General features: G+C 40.4%; 1 protein-coding gene across 4 annotated transcripts in view; it reads right to left on the reverse strand.

Moving 5' to 3' along the window:
- Positions 1-23,329, reverse strand: part of nbas.L (NBAS subunit of NRZ tethering complex L homeolog) — a 457,628-nt gene that overhangs the window by 338,307 nt on the left and 95,992 nt on the right. For all 4 annotated transcript variants that reach the window (XM_041563562.1, XM_041563561.1, XM_041563560.1 and 1 more), the window contains exons 20-23: positions 21,475-21,579; positions 20,174-20,307; positions 4,749-4,832; positions 619-772 (exon numbers count right to left, since the gene is read on the reverse strand). In XM_041563562.1, the coding sequence (XP_041419496.1) occupies positions 619-772; positions 4,749-4,832; positions 20,174-20,307; positions 21,475-21,579 (477 nt within the window). The remainder of the gene's footprint in view (positions 1-618; positions 773-4,748; positions 4,833-20,173; positions 20,308-21,474; positions 21,580-23,329) is intronic.

Raw genomic sequence — 23,329 nt, forward strand, 5'->3', positions numbered from 1 at the left:
AGTTAGATTTGCTTATATTTGCAATTGAAAAACACCAACGTGAATTGCTTCCTCCTGCTTAAAAAAAAGATAAAATATCTTTTCAAATAAGGAGCAGTAAGATCAATACATCCTTTGTATACGGACGCGAGCTTGGATAAGGGCTAAGGGCTGCTGAAAACAAAGACGTGAAATGAATGTGAGAGGTCTCTGTTCCAGAGGGCGCAGGTGAAGGGCGTAATCAGTTGTCAGAGGCAGCAAAGAGATCTATAACCAAGAGAAAATTACCCATAGGCTTAACAGTCAGTAAGTCATTGTCTGCCTCTGTAAATGCTTTCTCACAAGAGTGTTAAGGGCAAAAGTCAGATTAGAAAGCAATGAGCACTGCGTTGGGGTAGATGATTGCATGGAAGCTCTACAGCAGCTGAAAGGCTGTGAGCAAAACAGCAGAGAAAAATAAATCAACAGATATCTGAAAGGAAAGCGGTCACTCCCAGTGGCCAGCAATCAGGGCACAGTATAATTGAAATGTTTCATGGTTTCTCTCTACAGCAGCGTTGACAATCAGTCACATAGTCAGAAATATATGAATATAATATTGATGGTCTGAGGCAGAACAAGGTGAGTTAGGTTTCTTACCAGTCGTGCATAATTCTCCACTTCCTGAGCTCTGTTCCAGTACCAGTTTTTCACAATATCAATGGGCAGCTGATGGGTTTTGTAGGCAAGCAGCTCAGGCTGTTCCTCGTAGAGAAATACGGCTGGGTCTGCTGGGCAAGGCTCGATCATCGTCCTGATAAGAGATTAAAATATACACAATATGTTAAACATTGATGGGAATGCTGCAGAATTCAGAAGAAGTGATTTAAGTGGAATAAATCACTAGCTCGTAGGCCAGAGTTTGATGCCTTAAGGTGGCCATAGACACACAGATAATATTGTACTAAATGAGTTTTCCTACGATATTGGGTGCGTGTATGGTGGGAAAAGAGCCGACCGATATCGGCAGAAGACTTGGATATCGGGTCGCCTGGTCGATTGGGCTGCACGGAAAAGTTTGATCGCGTGCCTTCGAAGGGACCCAAACATGAGCTATTGTTAGTGCTGAATCGGCAGATATATGTAGAATTCTATTGTTTCTACCTGTATTTCTGACGATTCCGCTCTACACAAGAAAGATCATAATTGTTACGTCTATGGCCAAGTGCTGTGTTATCACACGACGGTCTAAACATGAAGCTATCTGCCAGATTTGGCAGGCATAGGAAAATGTGGGGCTCACAAATTTGCCATTTACACATATGTTGCCAGATCCAGATTACTTTCTACAGGGTTTTCTACCCTCCATGATCAAATAATGATTAAAAAAAGCAGCATTATGGGCCTGCTGACTTGGACAAAAATTGGTGGAGTTGACGGCCAACTCTTCCACTGTTTGTTAGTGTAAGATCACACTTAAGTTGGCCATACACTTTAAGATCCCCTTTTTTGATGAGGTTGCCACCTACCTAAAGTGGACAATATCAGGCTTTGTTTGTTGGCCCTAGGGCCAACTGCAAGAAAATGAGCTTTAAGAGCAAGTACCAGATCAATGATCTGATGCAATCCCTCATTTGATGGAAAATCAAACTTGCCTGATCGACATCTGTCCTATTTTTGGCCAGATATCAGTCAGATGGGCCTGTCAGAGATCCCCATACACAGGCAGAAAAACTGCCAAATCAGTCTAAAGGGCCCAAACGGGCAGATTAAATCTGCCTGTGAATGGCCACCTTTAAATTGAAAGCTCTATATGGTCGGGCAGCCAACCAATGTGTCTGACTGTTTGCCGTATATATCTGCACACTGTGTCATTATCATCATTGTTGTCACTATAATATATGGCAAGGTGAACATTCTGTCTGGTTTTGCTGTGTGTGTAAATTCTAGTGGAAACAAGAGTAGCTATTGTGCAAGGTTTGGACAGTATAAATGCTCCTCTAGGGTTATGTTGCCTCCCGCCATGCAACGCACTCAAGAGGATTCATTTTTACTACATAGAGTAGTGAGGTGCCTGGTTCATGGTTCCCAGATCTAAACTTATAGCCATTCAAGTAGAAACAAGAATCAACAGTGTGGACAATATAAACCAAATACAGTCAGGATACCCTAGCCCACTGCAATTACATATAGAATATATATAAGATATAGAACATATCCTTGATGGAAAAGTGAAACCTAAAATTGTACATTAATGCTTTCCTTGGAAAGGTGGACCGTACACATTGCTGTACTAAATCCAAATGTGTTAATGCTGAGCTGCAATTTCAGCTAGAGCAGAAAAATAGCATTTCCCGGCTTACAAACAAGCCCCTGGAAATAAAACGTGTGCAGTAGTACATCCCATAAGCTTAGCTAAGGTTCTATTTTAAGGGCTTTGCCCTTGTGTGGTCTCTCTATATATCCCATGTCCTTGTGAGATGCTAAGGTGATGATAATTCTTATTCTACGAGTGCTGTCTGATATTATCCGAACCAAACACAAGGCTGCCGGCCAAGTCCTCAAGGCTGTGTATGTATTAATGATTACACAATGTAGTATAGATTTTTAGGTGCTGCATTGTTCCTGGGGAAAATGGAATTCTTTTGTAGGTTCTAGCATCTTTTATCGAGGTACAAGAAAACATATACAGTTATTTTATCGACCATTGAAAGACACACACAAAAATAAGATACATTTATTTAAATTTAAAGATGGCTGGGCATGTAGGGAAATAAAGGAACATTTTCTCCTATACATGGGATTAAACAGTGGCCCTCATCAAACATAACCACAGAAGAAAGATGTAACTTAAAGTCGGCTGCTTTTCAGAGAATATATCTGATTACAATACATTTCTCCTCCTGATGCAGATAACCAAGTTTAATCTCCATCCTTATCTGTCATCAGTGGCCTGAAATCCAGGGCACATGCACAAAGCGATTTGCTGAGTCCCAGGTCTAATTAATCACTTGAAATTGATTTAGTTTTTTTTGGTAACACTTTAGGACCCTGGAGGTATCTATAATAAATTCGCTGCCAGTGTGCATGGAGTAGCAATGTATTCTGTGTACTGAGAATGATAAAGATAGGCCCCATATTTTAATGTCCAGCCTTAGATGCGGGTCTGTGATTGGACCTTTTAAGAAGCCAGTTTTACACCAGTGATTTATTGTAATAGATATCTGTTGAGTCCACTGTTAGCAAAGACTCTTGCTAATAAAGGCTATACAATGACAAAACTTTGTTTTTGGAAGAACAGTGAACCACCAATGGTTATAGCAGTTGGCATGTCGGAGCTGGAAGTAAAGCACCCAAAACGTTGCTGAAGATGAGAATTGGGAAGTTATATCCCATGGCACCCACGGTTAGGGTCTTACTGGTCTGCCACAGGATCTCCTGGAGGAGCCTTAGTGAGCCATCAGCCCTTTCTTATTTCCACCATTGGTTGTGAGAACGGGCCTTCAATGTCAGGTTCTTTGGTAGGACCTAGGATGCCCAGTCTGACACTGTCCTCTTGCTTTCAACATTTCGAGAACAAAAAACAAAGTCCAAATCTTTATTACTTATGTCCTGACAGTCTTTATGCTACCCAGTTGCTACATACTGTACACATAAGGTCATGTTTGACAACTTCGTACGCTGTGTGAAACAAGGGACAGTCCATCAATATGATTGACAAACCTTTTTCCCTTGACCAAATTAAATACAGGCAAAAGGGGAAAAATAGGAGTTAGTATGAGTTAATATGCCATAAAAAGGGTTAGTATGCCTTAATATACTTTCCAAGCTCAATTTTTTTTCAAAATATAGAAGCCATACCAATATTTAAAATCTACCACCCTACAGGTCAGTTTAATGCACTAAATGTTGATGTTCCCTAACTGATCTCTAGTAAACCAGTTCTTCACAGTATGAGCAACGAAGGCTATAGAAGAACAACAGTCACTGCACTTTTTTTTAAAGGAAACTGCTTTCCTCCTTCATGCCAATATGTTTCTTTCATATTTTATAAATACATTGGAGGACTGTGCTCCTGATAAAATATTCCATCTTTCTGGCTCCCAGTATGGGACTAATATTTACAATTGAACCAAATAGCAGAAGCTTTCATAGTGGCGAAAGCCTATATATCTCTCCTAAGGTGCAAGATTGATATATACATATTTCAGCAGGCATCATACCCTATGCAGTGTATTAAATATGACAGAAAATAAACTAGATAGGGAGCAGCGGTACAGCCTAATCTGCCAATTTCTGAGGATATGGGAGACACAATTGAGAGCCTTCTAGAAAGAAATCATATGAAAGTGACAAAATAGGTTTCCGCACGCAGCATTGACCTCGCATGCCTAAAACGATCTATGCAGAGCTCTTCATCAGGCGGCATTTGTTTGGACAGACAATTGACTGGCTACAATTCGGAGGTGATTGAATTCTTTGTATTTATTTCCTCCAAAGCAGAGCGCTCACCCTTTTATTTAATCGACAGTCGAGCTTGGTGCACCAAAGAAAGGAAAGCAATTTAGTTCTGCAATTGTAACAAAGAGAAATGGTGGAAGCGATGGGATTTAGACTCAAGCCCTCTTTTCTTAATGTTCACTAATGTTCCGTTTCAGCCTTTGATGTGGCTCCGACTTTTCTAATAAATGTATTAACATATTGAGTGGAAAACATAAAAACACTCCTATAAATATGTATGAGTGTACATCTGAGGTGCGCCTTTCAATTACCTTTTAAACTGGACTTACTTGCACTCAGGTGCCTCACACCAGTCTTTTTCGCGATGCTCTCGCTCGTTCCAGGGGACAATCTTCAGCTCCCCTTCATCAAAGCTACAAAGAGATAACACACAAATCAATACAAATGCTGGAAAAGTGCTTTTCCCCTCTGCATACAGAAATCTTGATGACAAAACTGTATGGCCGCTTATACAGATAGAGCAAACTTGCTTTGACTTCACACAGCCCACATATCAATTAATGTCATATTGATCTATAATGACCAACTATATTAGCCCACCTGAGCCAAACTTCTAGAAAAATATTTGCCCTGTCACTGTTTTCAGGAACCCAAAGAACAGGAACATGTAAAGATCACAGTACATTATATTTGGTGGCAACTGCTGTTAGTATGAAACAGGTGGCACCATTATTGGCAAACTATTGAGGTCAGAGAAGGCCATGTTGGCTATGATTCCACACAGCTAAAGCAGGAGAATCTACAATTTCTTTGAGGGGAGACATCAGGAATTGTCACATATTTCCTTCCATTATAATGAAGGTTAATTGCATGACAGAGATGTAGCTACATGAACCTCAACAAAATCAAAGGATGATGTCTGTGTTAGTGGCAACAATACAGACACATGGGTGATGACCACTAATGGGTGGCCAGAAAGGGCATTTGCCATGTATTCACACCTCAGTCTCCAATATGCCCCATATCTGATATTAATGGAAACATGAATATGACCCGACACAATGTAGAAGAAGTACTGTAGACAAAGAGAAATTCAAAAACAACAAATTAGATTTTAATTATCTTTAAGAAACACAACATAGTAATGCAGATATCAGCATCTTAGCAGCTGTGGGGTTCAAAATTAGACTCTGAAACCCCACAGCCGTGGAAATCTGAAGTTGTACAATGTTTGCGTACATTATCTCTGGGTGCTACAGTGTCCTACCACACACCAAAGACAATGTGCGTGGATTGGGCCGAAGCCCCCAGTTTAGGGTCACAATTTATCGATTTAGCAGGCCATGGTCATGTGGTGGGATTAACTTTATGCAGGATCACCCTTCACCCAATTCCTTTCTGACATGTTTTCCACCTAGCCTTCTCCAATAATGTTAAATATGGGCTCCTCATACAAACTGTGGAGGGGCACCAGCATTGTATCAGTGTATGTAGCACAATATGAACTGTTTATCTTAGAGCGGTCCTGATAGGTTTCCCTGTCTCCTACTCTATATTGCATGCCCTAAGCTCCCTGTGTGTGCCATACTCTGCCTGCCCTATGCTCCCTATGTGTGCCATACTCTGTCTGCCCTATGCTCTCTGTGTGTGCCATACTCTGCCTGACCTATGCTCCATTTATGTGTCATATTCGGTTTGCCTTATGCTACCTGTGGGACATGAGCCTGGTAGTGTTTGGTCTGGGGGTTTATTAGCATTTAAAAATTGATGTTAGGGGCCCTAAGGTGTTTTGTTATATGCTCTGGGGGGTGTTATACACAGGGGAGGAGGTGACATATGGATTCAAGGGTATGTTTTAATATGACTTTAATATTTCATATATGAGTGATATCTCGTCAGTGACCACAGACTACTGTTTTTTGGTGTGCAACCACATGGTCTTAAAAGTTCTTATGGTAACATGGGTGTGGTTTAAAGTGGGCATGGTTAAAAACAGGGAGTGTTCAGCGCTGGCTTCCAAGAACGGCCCTCCACCACATGAAAAATTCTGACCCTTGGTAGCACAGAAGTTGGACAGCACTGGTCTAGATCATTTTTGGTGTAGGTCAGCCACTTGTTGACTCATGCATCACAACTCCAAAGATCTAATAGCACATTATTTGGCTTATTGTGAACTAATTTTAGCGTGTGTGAATGTAAAGTTCACCATACAGAGGAAGATTTGCCTGTTTGGTGAGGCTGCCATTTTATCATCAGCATGTATTACAACTGGAAGATGACCACATCCAGTGGATAAATGTAGTCCTTGGGACAGTATCTTCCAGCCCTTGCCTTTTAATAACAGTGCGCTGAACTGATCCTGAGTGAGAAGGCTATCGTTTGTGGGACAAAGAAGGAGATATTAAACTGTAATTTGAATTTAAGATTCCCTGTATGTACTGCTGAATATGCCAGTGCAATATATATATATATATATATATATATATATATATATATATATATAATGATAACAATAATAGAACAGTAAAACTATTTCAGATTAGGTTCCCGGAATCGTTAATGCCATGTAGTAGACTGAAGGGTTGAACTTGACAGGCATGTCTATTTTCAACCCATATTAACTATAGGAGTTCATTTTTTTTCCCTATGAGCAAACTTCATTATAATATAGGTCTTTCTACCCCATGCTAGTGGCAAACAATATCTGTAAAAGAAAGAAGCAGACAAAGTGGGCTCTGTTGCATAAATATTCAATGAAATCAAGCAAATATCTCCAGACGGCAACAGTTTTGCCCAGATTTCCAGCTTCTATTTCACAATTTTGTTCTAAAATAAATACCGAAGCATTATGAATTTGGGCAGCTAGGCTGCAATTGCTCGGTGTTAGCGTACTGAAGTGCAAATACTCGCATTACAGTCTACCTAATCAGCTTCTCATTTCTTAGAGGTTAAAGACCTTATCTTGTTAGCTTCCTCCAAAGGAACAGGACGGCTTGATTTCCAGCACTAATCTCCTTCCCACCGCAGGTACCGCACACAGGGTTATGCATCGCAGTAGACGGAAAAAATTATATTAGAAACAATGAAAATAAATTTAGGAAACAGTGTTTGTTCTGAAGGCAGCAATCACAAATCCCAACTAGATTACGCCCAAGCTAAAATTACATTTCCAAAGAATTTTATCAGTACTCTGAACCTGAAGAAAATACAGGACACGTACTGCAGCTTATTGTCACTTTCCATCAAGACACTGGAGGGGCTTTTCACTAAAGATTTGAATTTGCATGCAAAGGGAAACTATGTTCAAACTGAAAAATGCACGAAAAGTTGAATTATAAAAAGTGTTTTGCTATAATTTTCTAAAAGATCTGTATCTGCTTGCACGTGGGACTGTGTTTGTAGCAGACACGAGACATTATTATTATTATTATTATTCATTACCGACATATTCTACAGTGCTTAACAGAGATCACCTACATAAGTTTTCCTACAGACACACAATAGGGTCATTGGAATCGAACCTAGGGCTCAAAATAATCAACCTTCGACCCCAACACTGGCACACAGCAGTGATAACCAGTACCACCATGGGACATCCTCTTTTTACATTTATCGGATCCTAGGTCTATTTATAACAGAGAAAGGTAGAGCAGAATCAAGCATGGCCAGCAGTTCCTGCTCTAAAAGGCAGAAGCACTACAGTAAGTAAGATCACCAGTCCCCACCCCAGAGGAGTTAAGAATGTAAGATCATCAGTCCCTAACCCAGAAGAGCTAAGAATGTAAGATCATCAGTCCCTAACTCAGAAGAGCTAAGAATGTAAGATCATTCCCAACCCCAGAAGAGCTAAGAATGTAAGATCATCACTTCCAGCTCCAGAAGAGCTAAGAATGTAAGATCACCAGTCCCCACCCCAGAAGAGTTAAGAATGTAAGATCATCAGTCCCTACCCCAGAAGAGATAAGAATTTAAGCTCTTCAGTCCCTACCCCAGAAGGGCTAAGAATGTAAGATTGATTATCAGTACCTACCCCAGAGGCACTAAGAGAGCTAAGAATGTAAGATCATTCCCAACCCCAGAAGAGCTAAGAATGTAAGATCATCACTTCCAGCTCCAGAAGAGCTAAGAATGTAAGATCACCAGTCCCCACCCCAGAAGAGTTAAGAATGTAATATTATGAGTCCCTACCCCAGAGGGGCTAAGAATTTAAGATCATCAGTCCCTACCCCAGAAGAGCTAAGAATGTAAGATCATCAATCCCTACCCCAGAGGAGCTAAGAATCTTAGTTCATCAGTACCTACCCCAGAAGAGCTTAGAATGTGAGATTGATTATCTGTACTTACCCCAAGAGTTACTAAGAATGTAAGATCATCAGAACCTACCCCAAAGGTGCAAATAATGTAAAAACCTTCAGTCTCTACTACAGAGGAGCTAAGAATGTAAGATAAGCAGTCCCAACCCCACAGGAGCCAAGAAGGCAAACACACACGGTTAAATGGAAACCCAGGACCAAAGCAATGCATGGCAGCAACACTAACCACTGTGACACCATACGATGACTTCTTTCCATTCTCCTTCTCTTTACAACGGAGAATGTGAAAGCAGAATCAAGCAGGATGATCGAATATATTCTTCCTACTTATGCAACACTCTAGTGCACAGCAAGATATACACCTGCATATAATCCCCTATTATTTGCCATAATGGGATGTTTTATAAGCACTCTGGTCTTTCCAATAAGACCTGAGCCATATTGCCTTCCTCTCTTTGCATTTTGCATTACTAAAGAGGGGGCTAACCCTGAACTATATTTATTCTAATGGCAAGCTGATCATAAGGCCGCATATTCATAATAATAATATCCAGTGGGTATGTGCACTAAGTTACATTGACTAAAAAGCAAGTGCACATGTTTTGTCATAAAGCACCTCTACTCTAATGAATAAAGAGCTCAGTAAATGAAATATTACAAAGTGACCTACAATGCTGAGAGTATGCAGTAAGGGTGATGGATCTTGTGCAAATCACCCCTTTCATGATAAAACATCAAAGTTCCTCCTGGCATCTAGCAGATAATGAAGTCTATCTTACTCTGATTTATGAGGCACCAAGCAACACGCTTCTAATCTCATTTCCAAATTTAAAAGCTTGCCTGTAACAACTGCAGGCAAAAGAAGTATCTGTATTAATTATAACTCAATTTCAAGTCATTCTTCAGTCACAAAGATCTATTATAACCTGGTAACATTGTCTTTGCATATTTAAAGGATGTTTGCTTGAGACTCAAAGAATAGTTACTCATTATGAATTTACTTGTACATACTAAGGTGCCCTTTTACTGGTCCTATTGATTTTTGGATGGCACAACAAATCATTTCCCAAAATACAATTCGGTTTCCAAGTCACATATCTGAGTCTTGATAAGAGCTGGACCAACAGCCCAAGGCCAACTCTGGACCCCCTCCTACCTGTTCAAAGTTACCTGCTGCTGATACCTATTTCCCCTTGCAACCAGCCAACAGACCCGATCCCCCTTCACCCCACACCGTTCCGATCCCACTTCCCCACACTCACTGTTTGCCATTGCTCCTGTCAGTCCTCCCATCCAGAGTGCTCTGTGCAGAGAGGGGGGCTGATGAAGTTGTTTGAATTTTGCGATTTTCCCCACAAAAAAGTGCCCCCTTCGAGTTGCACCCTAGGCACCTGCCTACCCCTAGCTCCAGCCCTGCTTGATAATGACCCATAACTTATAGATACTGGCCACTCTACTTCCAAGTCCTACACCTCAGATACCATTGTTCAACATTATGGGCTGAAGAGATCTATAAAGATTGGGTCTCATTTATGAAAACTACGTGCAGTTGGGATGCCAGCTGGATGAAAATATCCCATTTGTTTAGGCTAGGGCCAGACAGGACAGAAATCAAACTGCCGAAAATCTGCATTCTGATTTCAGCCCCCGACCACTAGCTGAATCTTTGCAAACAGACTTTGTGGATTTTGGCTAGACATGCACAGTCTCACGTTTCTTCGCTGAAATCCACCGATTCTGTTATCTCCAGAGCCTACACAAGGCTTCTGGATGCGAGCAGACAAGAAGATTCAGCTAGGGTCTGGTATCAGCCTGCTGATTTTGGCAGGCCATTTTCTGCCCCATCTGGCCCTAGCCTCAAGGTGCTCCTTGCACCTCCACATAGCTGAATCCTGATGCAAGGGAACCCTGGAGCTACCACCACCTCCTGAAGTCCTCTAGTAGTTACTAAACACCAATAATGTTTAAGCTTCCACCACTGAGCACCAAAAGATTTCAAGGAGCATGTAAAACATCATGCAGTAAGACATAGTAGTATATATAATATGCATGTCAACTTACAGTTCTAGTTTGTCCTCTTATAAGTGTGTATTTGGGGAACAATTTTTTATTTTATTCCTTTACATTATATTTATCTGTCTCCTTGATGAAACAGTTCCAAAGATGGGCAGGCTGTATTGGTCAGTTCCGACAGAAGCCCCCTTTCAACTGAAAAAAATGGTTTACCCTAGTATTAGCCCCTGTGGCAGAATATGCCATAACTGCAATTTGTACCTTTAGAGACCCTTTTCCTCTATGGGGCCCCTTTAGTGTTAAGGGCCCATGGCAAATGTACTTTCTGCCCAATGCTAAAACTAGATCTGCATAACAACATAATGCACCTTGAAGTGGGCTATATCAAGCTGATCCGATCGTAGGTCCTAGGGCTCAACAACCGGATAACAACTCTGGGAATGCAAGTGGTCAGCGCAAGGACCGCGTCAATAAACGGATTTGGATTTTGGGCCACTGATAGAATACTGAACAAATCATAAATGCAATTTGTTTCATTCTTTAAGCAATCTATGACCTTGTTCAAGTCAGTAGTCCTTGTTTAGGATCATTTGGGATGTTTTTTTCCCTACCATTGACCTGCTGGAGTTAATGCCACAAAGCTTACAAGGAAAGGTGTTTGTGTACAAATCAGCCTACGAAGATAATCCAAAAACGCCTTTTGAGTTGCTTTTTTTTTTTTTTAATAATGTGCCTGCCAGTCACTTTAATTGAAATGACGGAACACAACAGTTTATTTGCTTCAGGGGGTCATGGGCTCTTAAAGCAGAAAAAAAGCAGATGTTATAAAAAAAAATATGCGTGTGCTTCAGGCAGTTCTATGAGGCATCTGTATTTATGTTAACTGCAATATTTTACCTGATTGTCTGCTATCCTGGATCAACTCTGAGTATTCCTTTTGTGAAGATCTGTATCTATCTTATAATGGGTGCCTGCCAGTTCTCAAGAGATCTGATTTTTATGAAGCAAACATTTACTAATAGTTATGTACTGTTATTTTTTTATTGAGTGGATAGGAATTATCTTTTTGTTGTGAAGCACAAATTCCAGAACAAATATCTTCTTTATCAAAACACTACTTCATGAACAACACTAAGCTTGTTGTGTGCCAAGTTACTCTGCTCTGCTTTCTTGTGGGTGCCTATTCGCCATGCTCGCCCAAGTTTTCCCCTCTGCCCACAACTCTGGTACATTGGACAGGACAATTATCCCACCACTGTGTTGTACCATTACAAGGACCATTGTTAGTGGTACTGTCTTTTCATTTTCCAAATGCATGGAGCTTTCCTCCCAACTTGAGTTTTACTCCATTTTTGCCCTTCCTTTTCAAAACTGCTGAATGTGGTACCATAACAGCAAGTTGAGTTTTGTCAAGCCTTCAAGCTCCTTCAGTTGAGTCTGGTGACCACACTGACCAGATAAACATAGAATGTTACATTCATCATTCAGAGTATCCACTTTCATACTTGTATGCTGTTTATTGCTGGGTGATATGTATCTTTATGGCCTTGATGAACATTGTCATTATGTACTGACATATATATTGTAATGTTTGTTACATATGAATCTTTGATAAAGAATCTTTAATTGCAGTACCATCTGCCTTTTTGTGTGATTTGAATCCTGCAATTATTGGGGGGATTATTTGATTTTTGCACCTTAAACACAAACTTGTAAAAAATATATATGGGCAACCTCTTCTAGCCCGGAGTGCCCTACATTACCTTTGATCACCTTACCAGCCCTGAATGGTTCCATTGGCCATTCACTTTATCTAGAATGATCCTGCACCATGCCAGCAGATATTTACCCAAGGTGGGTTTGCCTGATACTGTGCACTATCCCCAGACATCAACAGGGTATAAGGGTGCTATTCTGCCCAGTGACAAATCTCTTCTTCGGGCAACTAATCTCCCCAAAATGCCTTCACCCTGGATAGAATGTAAATCGCTGTCGGGATGGCACTCAGATCGCTTCAGCTTTCTGGAGTCACTTGAAGTTTCCTCGAGAGGTAACTTTAGGAGACTTCGGAAAATAAGCAATCCAAGTGCCATCCTGCTGCCAATACACATTATAGCCGGCGTAAAGGCATTCTGGGCAGATTAGTCGTCCGAAAAATAGGCTACTTGCCGCTGGGCGACTAATCAGGAAAAGGAGTCTTCTGTTTCCAAACTTTACACTCCACACTTTGTTTACTCCAATCTATTCAGAATTAAAACTGATTCTGGACTTTGAGTTCATTTCTGGGACATAGGTTTTGTTTAATGTTTTGGGGGTTGTCCCATGTGTTATCTGGGGAACCTGGTTTGGACTATCATCCCACATGGTGACATCACTTTCTCACTGGCAAAAAGAAATTGCAAAATATGTGCTTTCAACTAAGCCAGCCCTCCGGTTCACCACAAGGCAGAACAACATGCAGCATTTACATATCCCACATGGTAACTTCTAGTAGTCATGTCCAGCCTAATACCAATTTTACAAATGAAAAAAAGTAGATTTTTAGATCTTATACAATGTTGATGGCCATTCCTTTCCAAAGGGTTTGAAAACAACAGATACAGTAGAACCTCCATTTTAAATTTTTCAGGGAACAGGTAAAAAATTTAGCAAAATTCAGGATGGTTAAAAAACAAGGAAATCCATTATACGTTAAACATTATATATATGTGGGACCACAAAAAATGGTGTAAAATAAAAGAAAATGGGAAATCAGGATATATGACAGTAATTTCGCCGTAACATGTCTCCATTGGAAATAATCTGTGATGCCGATGGCAAACACATTCCAAAGAAATATTTAAGGAACAATTGATGTTCAATAGTTTGCAAATTGGCTCTAATGATAGATACTAAAACGGTTCTGATGGTTTAAAATCTGTATAAATGGTGGAAATGGGAAGAGGGTGAGTTCTCTTTGTAATATATTAACAGTCCTTTACCCAGACCATTTGAGAACAAAACATATCCCAGGAGTCAAGTTCTAAAGAGCTAACAATACTTTTATGTGGTCCATAACACGTCTTTCCTTCTACAGCAAGACATATTCCTGCATTAGCATCCTCTTAGGTTTGTAGCTTTGTAGAAATATATGCTAATTATGGTAATCCGTTTCATCGCAAGGTTGCTGAAGCCGGCGTCCTCTCACCAGTTTCCATTCCTGTTACAGAAAGCAACATTCCAATTTTCCTCGTGAGAATAATTTGGGCTGCTGTATAGCACAGCTTCCTACCACTTCATTCTTACGTCTCAACTCTAGAGCTGCAATAACAGGAGTGACTAAGATCATTACTGTTCCAAGGAACCACAATTAATTCTCAATTGTCATGCAAATGTGCTGTGTATCTGGCACCCGTTATTGATTTAACTGTCTAAACTTAATAAAAGCACATCTGGTTGCTACAGTAACAGACGTCTGACGCATCATCATCATCATCTCTTTCCACGTCCATACGATCTACACTAGATGACTAGACTGCAAACGAGTAGCTGCTTCATTTAACCAAAGATTAGAACCATTTCAAACAAGAAACTGCAACAAACAATACATACCTAGTTCAGTGATATTTTGAAAAAAATTCCACTTTGTTTAATTTGTGCAATTGTCCCCTTCTATAATATTTACCTTTATAATGCTTAAAGGAATTCTATCACAGGAAAACACGTTTTCTTCAAAATGCCTTCATTAATAGTGCTCCTCCAGCAGAATCCTGCACTGAAATCCATTTTTCAAAAGAGCAAACACATATTTTAATATTTAATGTTGTATAATGAAATTTGATATGGGGGAAAACGTGTCAGTTTCCCAGGTGCCCTCAGCCATGTGACTTGTGCTTTGATAAACTTCAGTCACATTTTTACTGCTGCACTGCAAGTTGGAGTGATATCACCCACTCTCTTTCCCCCCTGCAACCTATCATCAGAAAAATGGAAAGGTAACCAGATGACAGCTCCCTAACACAAGATAACAGCTCCCAGGTAGATATGAGAATAGGACAAAACTACTTCAACTCATCCAGTTACATTGAGTTGGCGAAACAATAGCTTATCTGAAAGCAGTTCCATTGTGAAGTGCTGGCTCTTTCGGAAAACACAGGGTCAGGCAAATTACTCCATATGGCTGCCTACTCATCAATATTACAACTAAAAAAAACACTTGTTGACTCAGGAATAAAATTTTAAATGGTAGAATAAATTACGTCAAATGTAAACAGTGTCGTTTACAAATAACAACTACTCCATAAAAATCACGACAGAATCATTTTAAGGGATAAGTAAACCTTATAAAAATGAATTTTCTTACTTAAAAAATTTACATTATTCATTTTTTTCCCATTTCAGAGCTATTTGTGTTTTTATTAACTGCCAACATTATGAATTTTGTATCAACAACGCCACATGCTGGTCAGTTACTGTAACTGTACAGGCATAGATATATACATTGAGAAGGAAAACAAAGATGTGTTCTGATGTTGCTCTAACTAAGACAAATAGGGGTGTGTACATCACAGCATAAATTAACAGCTTTTCACAATAATAGAAAGTGCTAATAAGAAGAAATTCAGAAGGACTATTGATTACTGCCAGAAGAGTTGAATAATCTTTACCTTGCAGCAGACAGACTAGTTAGAGACAGATTTGCTTAGCCGGTTGGATATTGTGTCAAACCTGCTGTGCATTTTGCCAATGGAGCCAACTGACTGTTCTTGTCCAACCCCGAAGATATATGAACTGTTAAGTGGTTGCTATGTCTTTTGTTCTTGAAGCCCTTGCAGAGACTTGATTGTGAATTTTAGGTACCATCGGAAACCAAGATGTTTCAAAAGCTGTTCTACCATCTGTTGTACCATTACAGGAACCATTCAGAGTGGGGCCATTAGTCCATTCAGCAAAAGCATGAAGCTATCCTTCCAATTATGAGTTTTACTTCTTAATTTGTTTGCCCTACCTTTTTAGGCATGTTAAATTAGTTAGGTAAGATGTTGCTAGTCCTACAGCAAACAAAGGACATGTTCGCTCAACCCAACTCTTGTTTTCCTGCTGCAAATAACTCATTCATGCTGTCTGGCAGTTGGGTCTTCAAAAACACTGACTTCATGATGGAATCACGTTGAGATGGGATCATGTTGAGTTCCCTCAACCAAAGCATTATACCATGAAACCTATTTGACACTCAAAGCATTTGGCTGAGGGTTTTTAAAAGAGCAGGAGCAGTATTCCTTTATTTCGTACATAGTATGTTAATATGAATTAGAGCTTACGTCTGTAAGGTGAAATAAAACATCAATTGCAGAATCCATTGATACATATAAAATGTAGATATTTGCTTGATTTAGAAAGCAATAAGTTGGGTGAAGAATTTCATTTTGGGGACTTTTAATCAGCACCCCTGTACATTTCCTTGAAACCTTTGAACTTAATTGAATAAGATGACCATTTGGGTTTCCAGATAGATCTCACAAGTCTCATGAGTGTGTTCCTCCCTATATACAATGTCTCTCCTATATCTAAACCAAACTTCTACTAAACACATATTGCCTCTCAAGTTTTTGACCTTATATATTCTACTATTTGTCCTACCTTAAAAACAACTCCTTTACTTCATATGGAGATATTCAACGGGGGTCTTCACAGTCAATATACTCCAATATAGTCTACACAATTATTTAAGTTATTTCCAGTAGCTCTTTCTCTTCGTTGTTTGCTACTAATATTATATCTTCTGGATCTGCTACACAACCAACTAAGCCTTCTCCTTATTTATTTATTCCTAATAGGGGTCTGGTTGTGCTTGTGATTGCATCAAGGCTGCTATTACTTTGATCTGATGTCTCATTACATTTAGAGGGCCCTTCTCTGGCTTCATAATATAATCAGTCCCAAATTTGAGCTGAGTACATGCACTCAGCAAAGTCTCTGGGCCAACTTGATTGCTAATATTCTGAATACTTAATTTACTCTTAAGGATGGTGATTTGCTGTCTCTATAAATTAGAAAAAATATATGAATGCTACAGAAGCTCTTGCAATCAGTTAGATTTACTATGACACCCCTCTTCCGACCAGTCTCATAAACATTATAGGGAAATATTGGAGGGGCAATCACCTAAGATCTTTACAGTCAGCAGGGGTTGAGGAAAGACCTTACCTCGGTGTGTAATACAATGGGGAGAGGGGCAATGAAAGTTTATTAAAGTTTATTAAATAAATATCTATTCCCTTTTTAGGTACATTCTCTGTGAATGAATTATGCATGTATAAGCTAATTTTGTGGGCCAGTTTCCCAGCTGTACTTATTTATCTTGAGTTGTGTGAAACTGTACTTTAGCAATGTGATATAATTGATAGGTCTGATGGCTGATGTATTTCAGATCAGTGATCCAGTTCCTCTAAATTAGTATTGTGGGTATGTGTCTATAAAGGAGGGCTGGACCTGTAGAGCTTAGTAAATCCTAGGTGTCACTTTTTTACTGTTTGGGTTCAAGCTCTCACTGCAGCACCACATAGCTTATTACATAAGTAAAAAACATTGTCTTCACTCTACTATAATTCCAGAAATATCTTAATAATTAATCATCAACCTCAAATTCTAGTATTTTGGCCTGGATCCTCTTTCCACTCTATAGTTAGGGAGGGAGAATGCTGCACATCCACACTTTGGAAAACTCTCATGTAATCTGGGAATCTGGAAGTATTATCCAGATGATAGTCTGCTGTGATTTAGAAGTTGGCTGTACATGGACCATTGACTTTGCCACATTTGACCAAGTCAACAGTTTATTGGCCCAAGAATGGCCTACAAAATGAGCTATCTCGTTATATCTAGTTGAGGCTTAAGTAGTTATAGACCTGACTGGCTGGAAGAGAATTGACCTGAACTTTGGACACAGTCCTTTCCCACCAGGTCTACACAATTTTCCCCACCTGGGTGGGCAAGTCAGGGAAATATCCACTATTTATAAAAATATTGCTCTTAAAATAAAAAAAATGGACTACTGTAAAAAAAGGAAGAAGTTCCTACAGTTCTGTTGCAAATAAGGATATTTACCTGGGCTGATATTGTCCTCTGACTTTGCTACTCTTGATGATGTTTTTTGCCAAAAAGATCTAGTTGGGACTCATCCAGCTATAGATCAAGCTGCTTAGAAAATCTCATCAGTATATGACTGAACTGGACCTCTTCAAACAGCTATGAACAAGCTGGTTGGCATATCATGAGAAAATGTTGCTGTTTTGGTGACCTCACAAATCAAGCAGATCTTAGTGACCTGTTTTCTTGAGCTTGGGTCACTAGATGTTGCTAGACTATGACTCCCAGCATTTTTCAACATATAATCAAGTTTTAAAGCAAGCTGGAAATTATAGCTCAGTAGCATTTGCGGACTAGGAACTTATTAAGATAACAGTTCTCATTTATGTATTTGTTAATTACAAAGTGATTGAAGACCTGCACATACTAAGCAGTGGCCCGAAACAAGTGACTTTTCTACTGATATTCTCAATACGTTTTTAAATCTCAGCAGAAATCGAATATATAGTATTCTCTTGGCATCGCTAAAGCAAACCGTGCTCAGCAACTGCAGAAAGCCATTCACACTACATCACTTGGTATAATTATTTCCACATCCATTTGCCTCAGAAATAGATCAATGTCTGTATGTAAGGCAGATGAGAACATTAATTTTTCTAGGAACTGGAATTAGGAGGAATGGAGAAAAGTGCAGAAAAAGAAATAAATAGGTCCGCCAAATAATACTATAATGGCAGTGATACAACAAAAGAAAAATGCTTGGATGCAAAAAGCAATTAAAATAGTAAATATAATTAAGGAAACAGTTTTCTTTGGGTAACAAAATAATGTAATGTACTGTTTCTATACATGTGGATTTTGTTAAGGCTGATGGCACATGGAATGGATTTCAGCTGGTGGAGAAGAACCTTAAAAGCCCCTGCCCCCTCCCATTCAATTGAATGGGAATATTCTGACCCAGGTGCCTGCTATGAAGAGCAATTTTAATCCCTAATATGCTCTAGTCCAGAGATCCCCAACCAGTAGTTCGCGAGCAACATGTTGTTCTCCAACCCCTTGGAGGGGTCCTCAAAGCCAGTGTCGGACTGGGGGCCCGGGGCCACCGGGACTGCTGTCCAGGGCCCCCCGTCCCCCTTGCTGCGCCACACCGTGCGCTCCCTTTCTTGTGTTCCACGCAGGCACACATGCGCAGACGGCGTGGCGCTCCGGCTTTTTTTTTTAAAAAAAATACCACAATTGGGGGTCTGGCCCTGGGGTCTAGTCGGTGTGTTCCGGCTGAAAACCACCAGTTCAGGTGCTGTCAGACATTACCCATACAAGTGAATTGGCGTTTTGGGTGCTTGTCAAGGAGAAATGCCTACGGTCTACTGAAGTTACTTGTACAGTATACCTTTCTTGTGTAGACACTGAGTTCTAGACTAGCTTCATGAACACAGAAAAATATGTACAATTTTAGGCGATCATAACAGTAGCAGGGGGTAACTTTATTACCCAACACATTGGGTTTTTTTCCAATTTCCACCATGTCCTTATGAATTTTACAGACAGCCCAATTCAATCAACACAAATATCAAGGACAATCTATAATGACTATCTGTGGACTGGTTTGTGCCCCCAAATACCTTTACAAATGCCCAGCATGACCCCTAACTGCCCTTGAGGCTGCCAAAAGTAAGTAAGGAGCCTATACATGGGGAGCAGATTACACCCAAATCTATTAAACCAAATCTTTCCATTACTAAGCCATATATTATTTAGATATATAAAGCCATGGACGGGACTTTTCTTCCCTAAGCCTAAACCAGAGGTCCCCAACCTTTTACACCCTTGAGCAACATTCAGATGTATAAAAAGTTGGGGAGCAACGCAAGCATGAAAACTGTTCCTGGGGGTGCCAAATAAGGGTTGTGATTGGCTATTGGTAGCCCCTATTTGGACTAGCAGCTTATAGGAGACTCTGTTTGGCAGTACATCTGGTTTTTATGCAACCAAAACTTGCCTTCAAATCCTGGAATTCAAAAATAAGCACCTGCTTTGAGGCCACTGGGAGCAACATCAAAGGGGTTGGTGAGCAACATGTTGCTCGTGATCTACTGGTTGGGGATCACTGGCCTAGGGTAGAAGTCAAACTCAGAACCTCTACAGCAAAACAAAACAAAGAAACTAGAAGAGACTCAATCCTGGTAGGTTGCCAAGGTGTCAAAATGTCAATAAAATCTTCAATCTAATGTCCTCCCACTCCCCCTCAATTCCCAGCATTCTCAGCCAGCAAACTGCTGTCATACTACAAACATACAGTATATCATTTAACCATCAGCACGTGTTAATTGTCATGTTGAACTTTCATAGTTTAATCTTACCAAGCAGGAAGCAGGGTGTCATATTCATGGGGTGAGGTAGTCTCAGGAAAATTGGATAGAATGGCCAAGGTATGAGGTAGCAGGTCAGACCCATGGTAAGTAAACAGAATTTCCAAGGCTTGCACATTACTTTCCTATTAAAAAAAACAAAAACATTGTGTTAGGTACATTCTTCTCAGATACAATCACAAATGGTGTAATGCTAATAGTGCGTCCTGGGGAAGGTTACCAACCAACCTCACACTATGTTCTTCTCACAGCATTCAGCCAGTGGCCAGTGGCTGTCGGGGAGTGGAATCTGGAAGTTTGTTTCTTCATTCCTTGAACTAAAACTAAAATGATGGCATCCCTGCATCTGAGCCCATCTAGCCTTATAAAGGAGTTAAGTTAATTCTCTCTTACATATGTTTTAAGAATATGAGAATAACTGTCAAGAAACCAGGAGACCTGATCTTTTATAAGGGGACCAAAGCAAGACCTTAAAACCAGAAGGAAACAGGGTATGAGGAGGTTTAAACAGAGATGTCCAAATGAAGGGACCTGGTTGGCTGAGAACGATGGGAATTGTAGTCCCACAACAGCCACAGCATAGACATCCCACTTTTAAAGGAGAATTCAACCCCAACGTTAAATAAACCCTAACCTACATAGGCCCCCTCCCTCCTCCCCCCCAGCCTAAGTGTTACCCCAGGCAAATGCCCCTAATGTTTTACTTACCCCTCGGTGCAGATTCAGGGATTGGAGTTCAGGGGCGCCATCTTCTTCTCTTCAGAAATCTTCGGAATGAGACTGGCGTGGCAGCACATGCGCAGTTGGAGCAATTTTCTGCTCTGCGACAACTGCGCATGCGCCGAAAATTACGAAAGTTGCAGAGGCGCCGGTTTCATTCTGAAGATTAACGAAGAGGCTGAAGATGGCACCTGTGAACTCCGATGCCTAAATCTGCACCGAGGGGTAAGTAAAACATTTGCCTGGGGGAACACTTAGGCTGGGGGAGGAGGGTCTATGAAGGGTAGGGGGTTTTTGACATTAGAGTTTATTTCGCCTTTCAGAAATTGGCAGATGGTTAGACCATGTGTCACTAGGCTGGGAAACGAGCTACTTCATATGTGCTTAGAGGGGATGGCTTAATAAGCAAATTGCTATTGACAAGATCAGAACAGTTCAAAGCTCACAAGCATCGGCGAGGAGTTAACAAACTGCATCAGATTAGGAATAAAATGAGGATAGCGGTGGGGAGAGTGGACTATTTAGAGAGAGAGATCAATTCTGGCTTCATGGATCTGACTCTGTCACATTACCCGAGCATATGTTCTTGCTGACAGCACGATATTTTGGCTCCTAAACTTCTTGAAGAACTCGGCGTCGTATCTCTCTTCAGCTGCATGCGCTCCCCCCAGGATTTCCTTCAGGACAAAGAAGCAGATGTTTTAGAGCTCCTTCAAAATATGGTAATCGCTCCAATTATGAATGGATGACTTGAATGCATTTATCAACAGTTCAGCATGTACTAAAACTTCATGAAAAGCATGGAGGAGAAACCACAGAATTAAATCAACAACAAAGTTTAAGGGGCGGTGTATCTTCCTATACGGTGGCACTCTTTTTGTTTCCCCCAATATTAGCATCATATGCCTCGCCAAGCCTGTATTTGATATAGAGGTATGAGACCTGGGGCAGAATTTTCGGGACCTGGGATTTTCCAGATAACAGATCTTTGTTTAGTTTGGATCTAGTCTACTAGAAAATTAAATAAACCCAATAGGCTGGTTTTGCTTCCAAAAAGGATTAATTATATCTTAATTGAGGCTTTTTCCACTTTCTACATTGTTTTTAATGTTCCTCCCCTTTTCTACTCTATTGGTTAATGGATGTATTCTGGTGATTGGTGGGTTTGGGGTATATATCTGGCATACTGGTCTGCCTTTTGTTCAAGCCTAGGATTATGTGCTGATGGCACAAAACGCATAAGGATATGTGTTGATCTATTTTTTTTGCTCTAAAATAACGTTTTCAGTTTCCCCTTTTCTACTCCATTGGTTAATGGATGTATTCTGGTGATTGGTGGGTTTGGGGTATATATCTGGCATCCTGGTCTGCCTTTTGTTCAAGCCTATAATTAAGTGCCAACGGCGTGAAACGCGTAAGGCTATGTATTGATCTATTTTTCCCTCTACAATATAGTTTTTCGTTTTTTACAAGCCTGTTTGTGGGATCTGTGAGTGTCTGCCATTCTTCTCCTTTGCCCTATGGTGCAGCATTATTTCTGGCAGCCCCATAGGGCTATTATTTCTGAACGCTCCACACCTTAATAATTAGTAATAGTAATAACTTGCTGAATAAGTAATAAATAAGAGCAGCTATGCCCGTCAGCGCCGGATTTGTTAGCCGGCCACCCTTAGGCCGCGAGGTCCGACCAGGCAGCCGCACGGTCCTAGCGCCTGCCTACACTTCCCCTTCCCAGCACGCTGGCGAAAAAGCGCCGGCGCAGCTGGTGTAATTGAATGGGGACGCACACATCCCCATAATGCGGCTGGGCGGCATGCCGCCCCTATTTTTTGCCGCCCTAGGCCCGGGCCTATGTGGCCTCGCCACAAATCCGGGCCTGATGCCCGTGACGCATGTGCTTTAAGAATGAGCAGTAAGGGGCAAGACTTTGCACTCCTTCACTTGTAGCAGTAAATTACCCTTAAGGTAATTTTAATAATCTTATACTGCAGCCAATATGTGCTGTGAAGAATGTTAATAAAAGTACAGGTATGGGACTTGTTCATGATAATGCTCAGGACCTGGGGATAAGGGGTCTTTCCGTAATTTGGATCTCTACTAAAAAAAATAATTTAAACATTATTTAAACCCAATAGGCTGGTTTTGCTTCCAATAAGGATTCATTATATCTTAGTTGGGATCAAGTACAAGCTACTGTTTTATTATTACAGAGAAAAAGGAAATCATTTATTTTAAATGTTGAATTATTTAATTAAAATGGAGTCTAAGGGAGACGGGCTTCCTTTCTGGATAACAGATCCCATACCTGTACTAGAAATCAACAAAAGATGGCAAAACAGAATGGCAACACTAAAGGTTTCCATAAACTGAGAGGTCCGCTCGTTTGGTGATGTTATCAAATGAGTGGATCTCTCCATGATATGCCCA

The sequence above is a fragment of the Xenopus laevis genome, chromosome 5L (genome assembly GCF_017654675.1).
Source record: "Xenopus laevis strain J_2021 chromosome 5L, Xenopus_laevis_v10.1, whole genome shotgun sequence".
NCBI lineage: Eukaryota > Metazoa > Chordata > Amphibia > Anura > Pipidae > Xenopus > Xenopus laevis.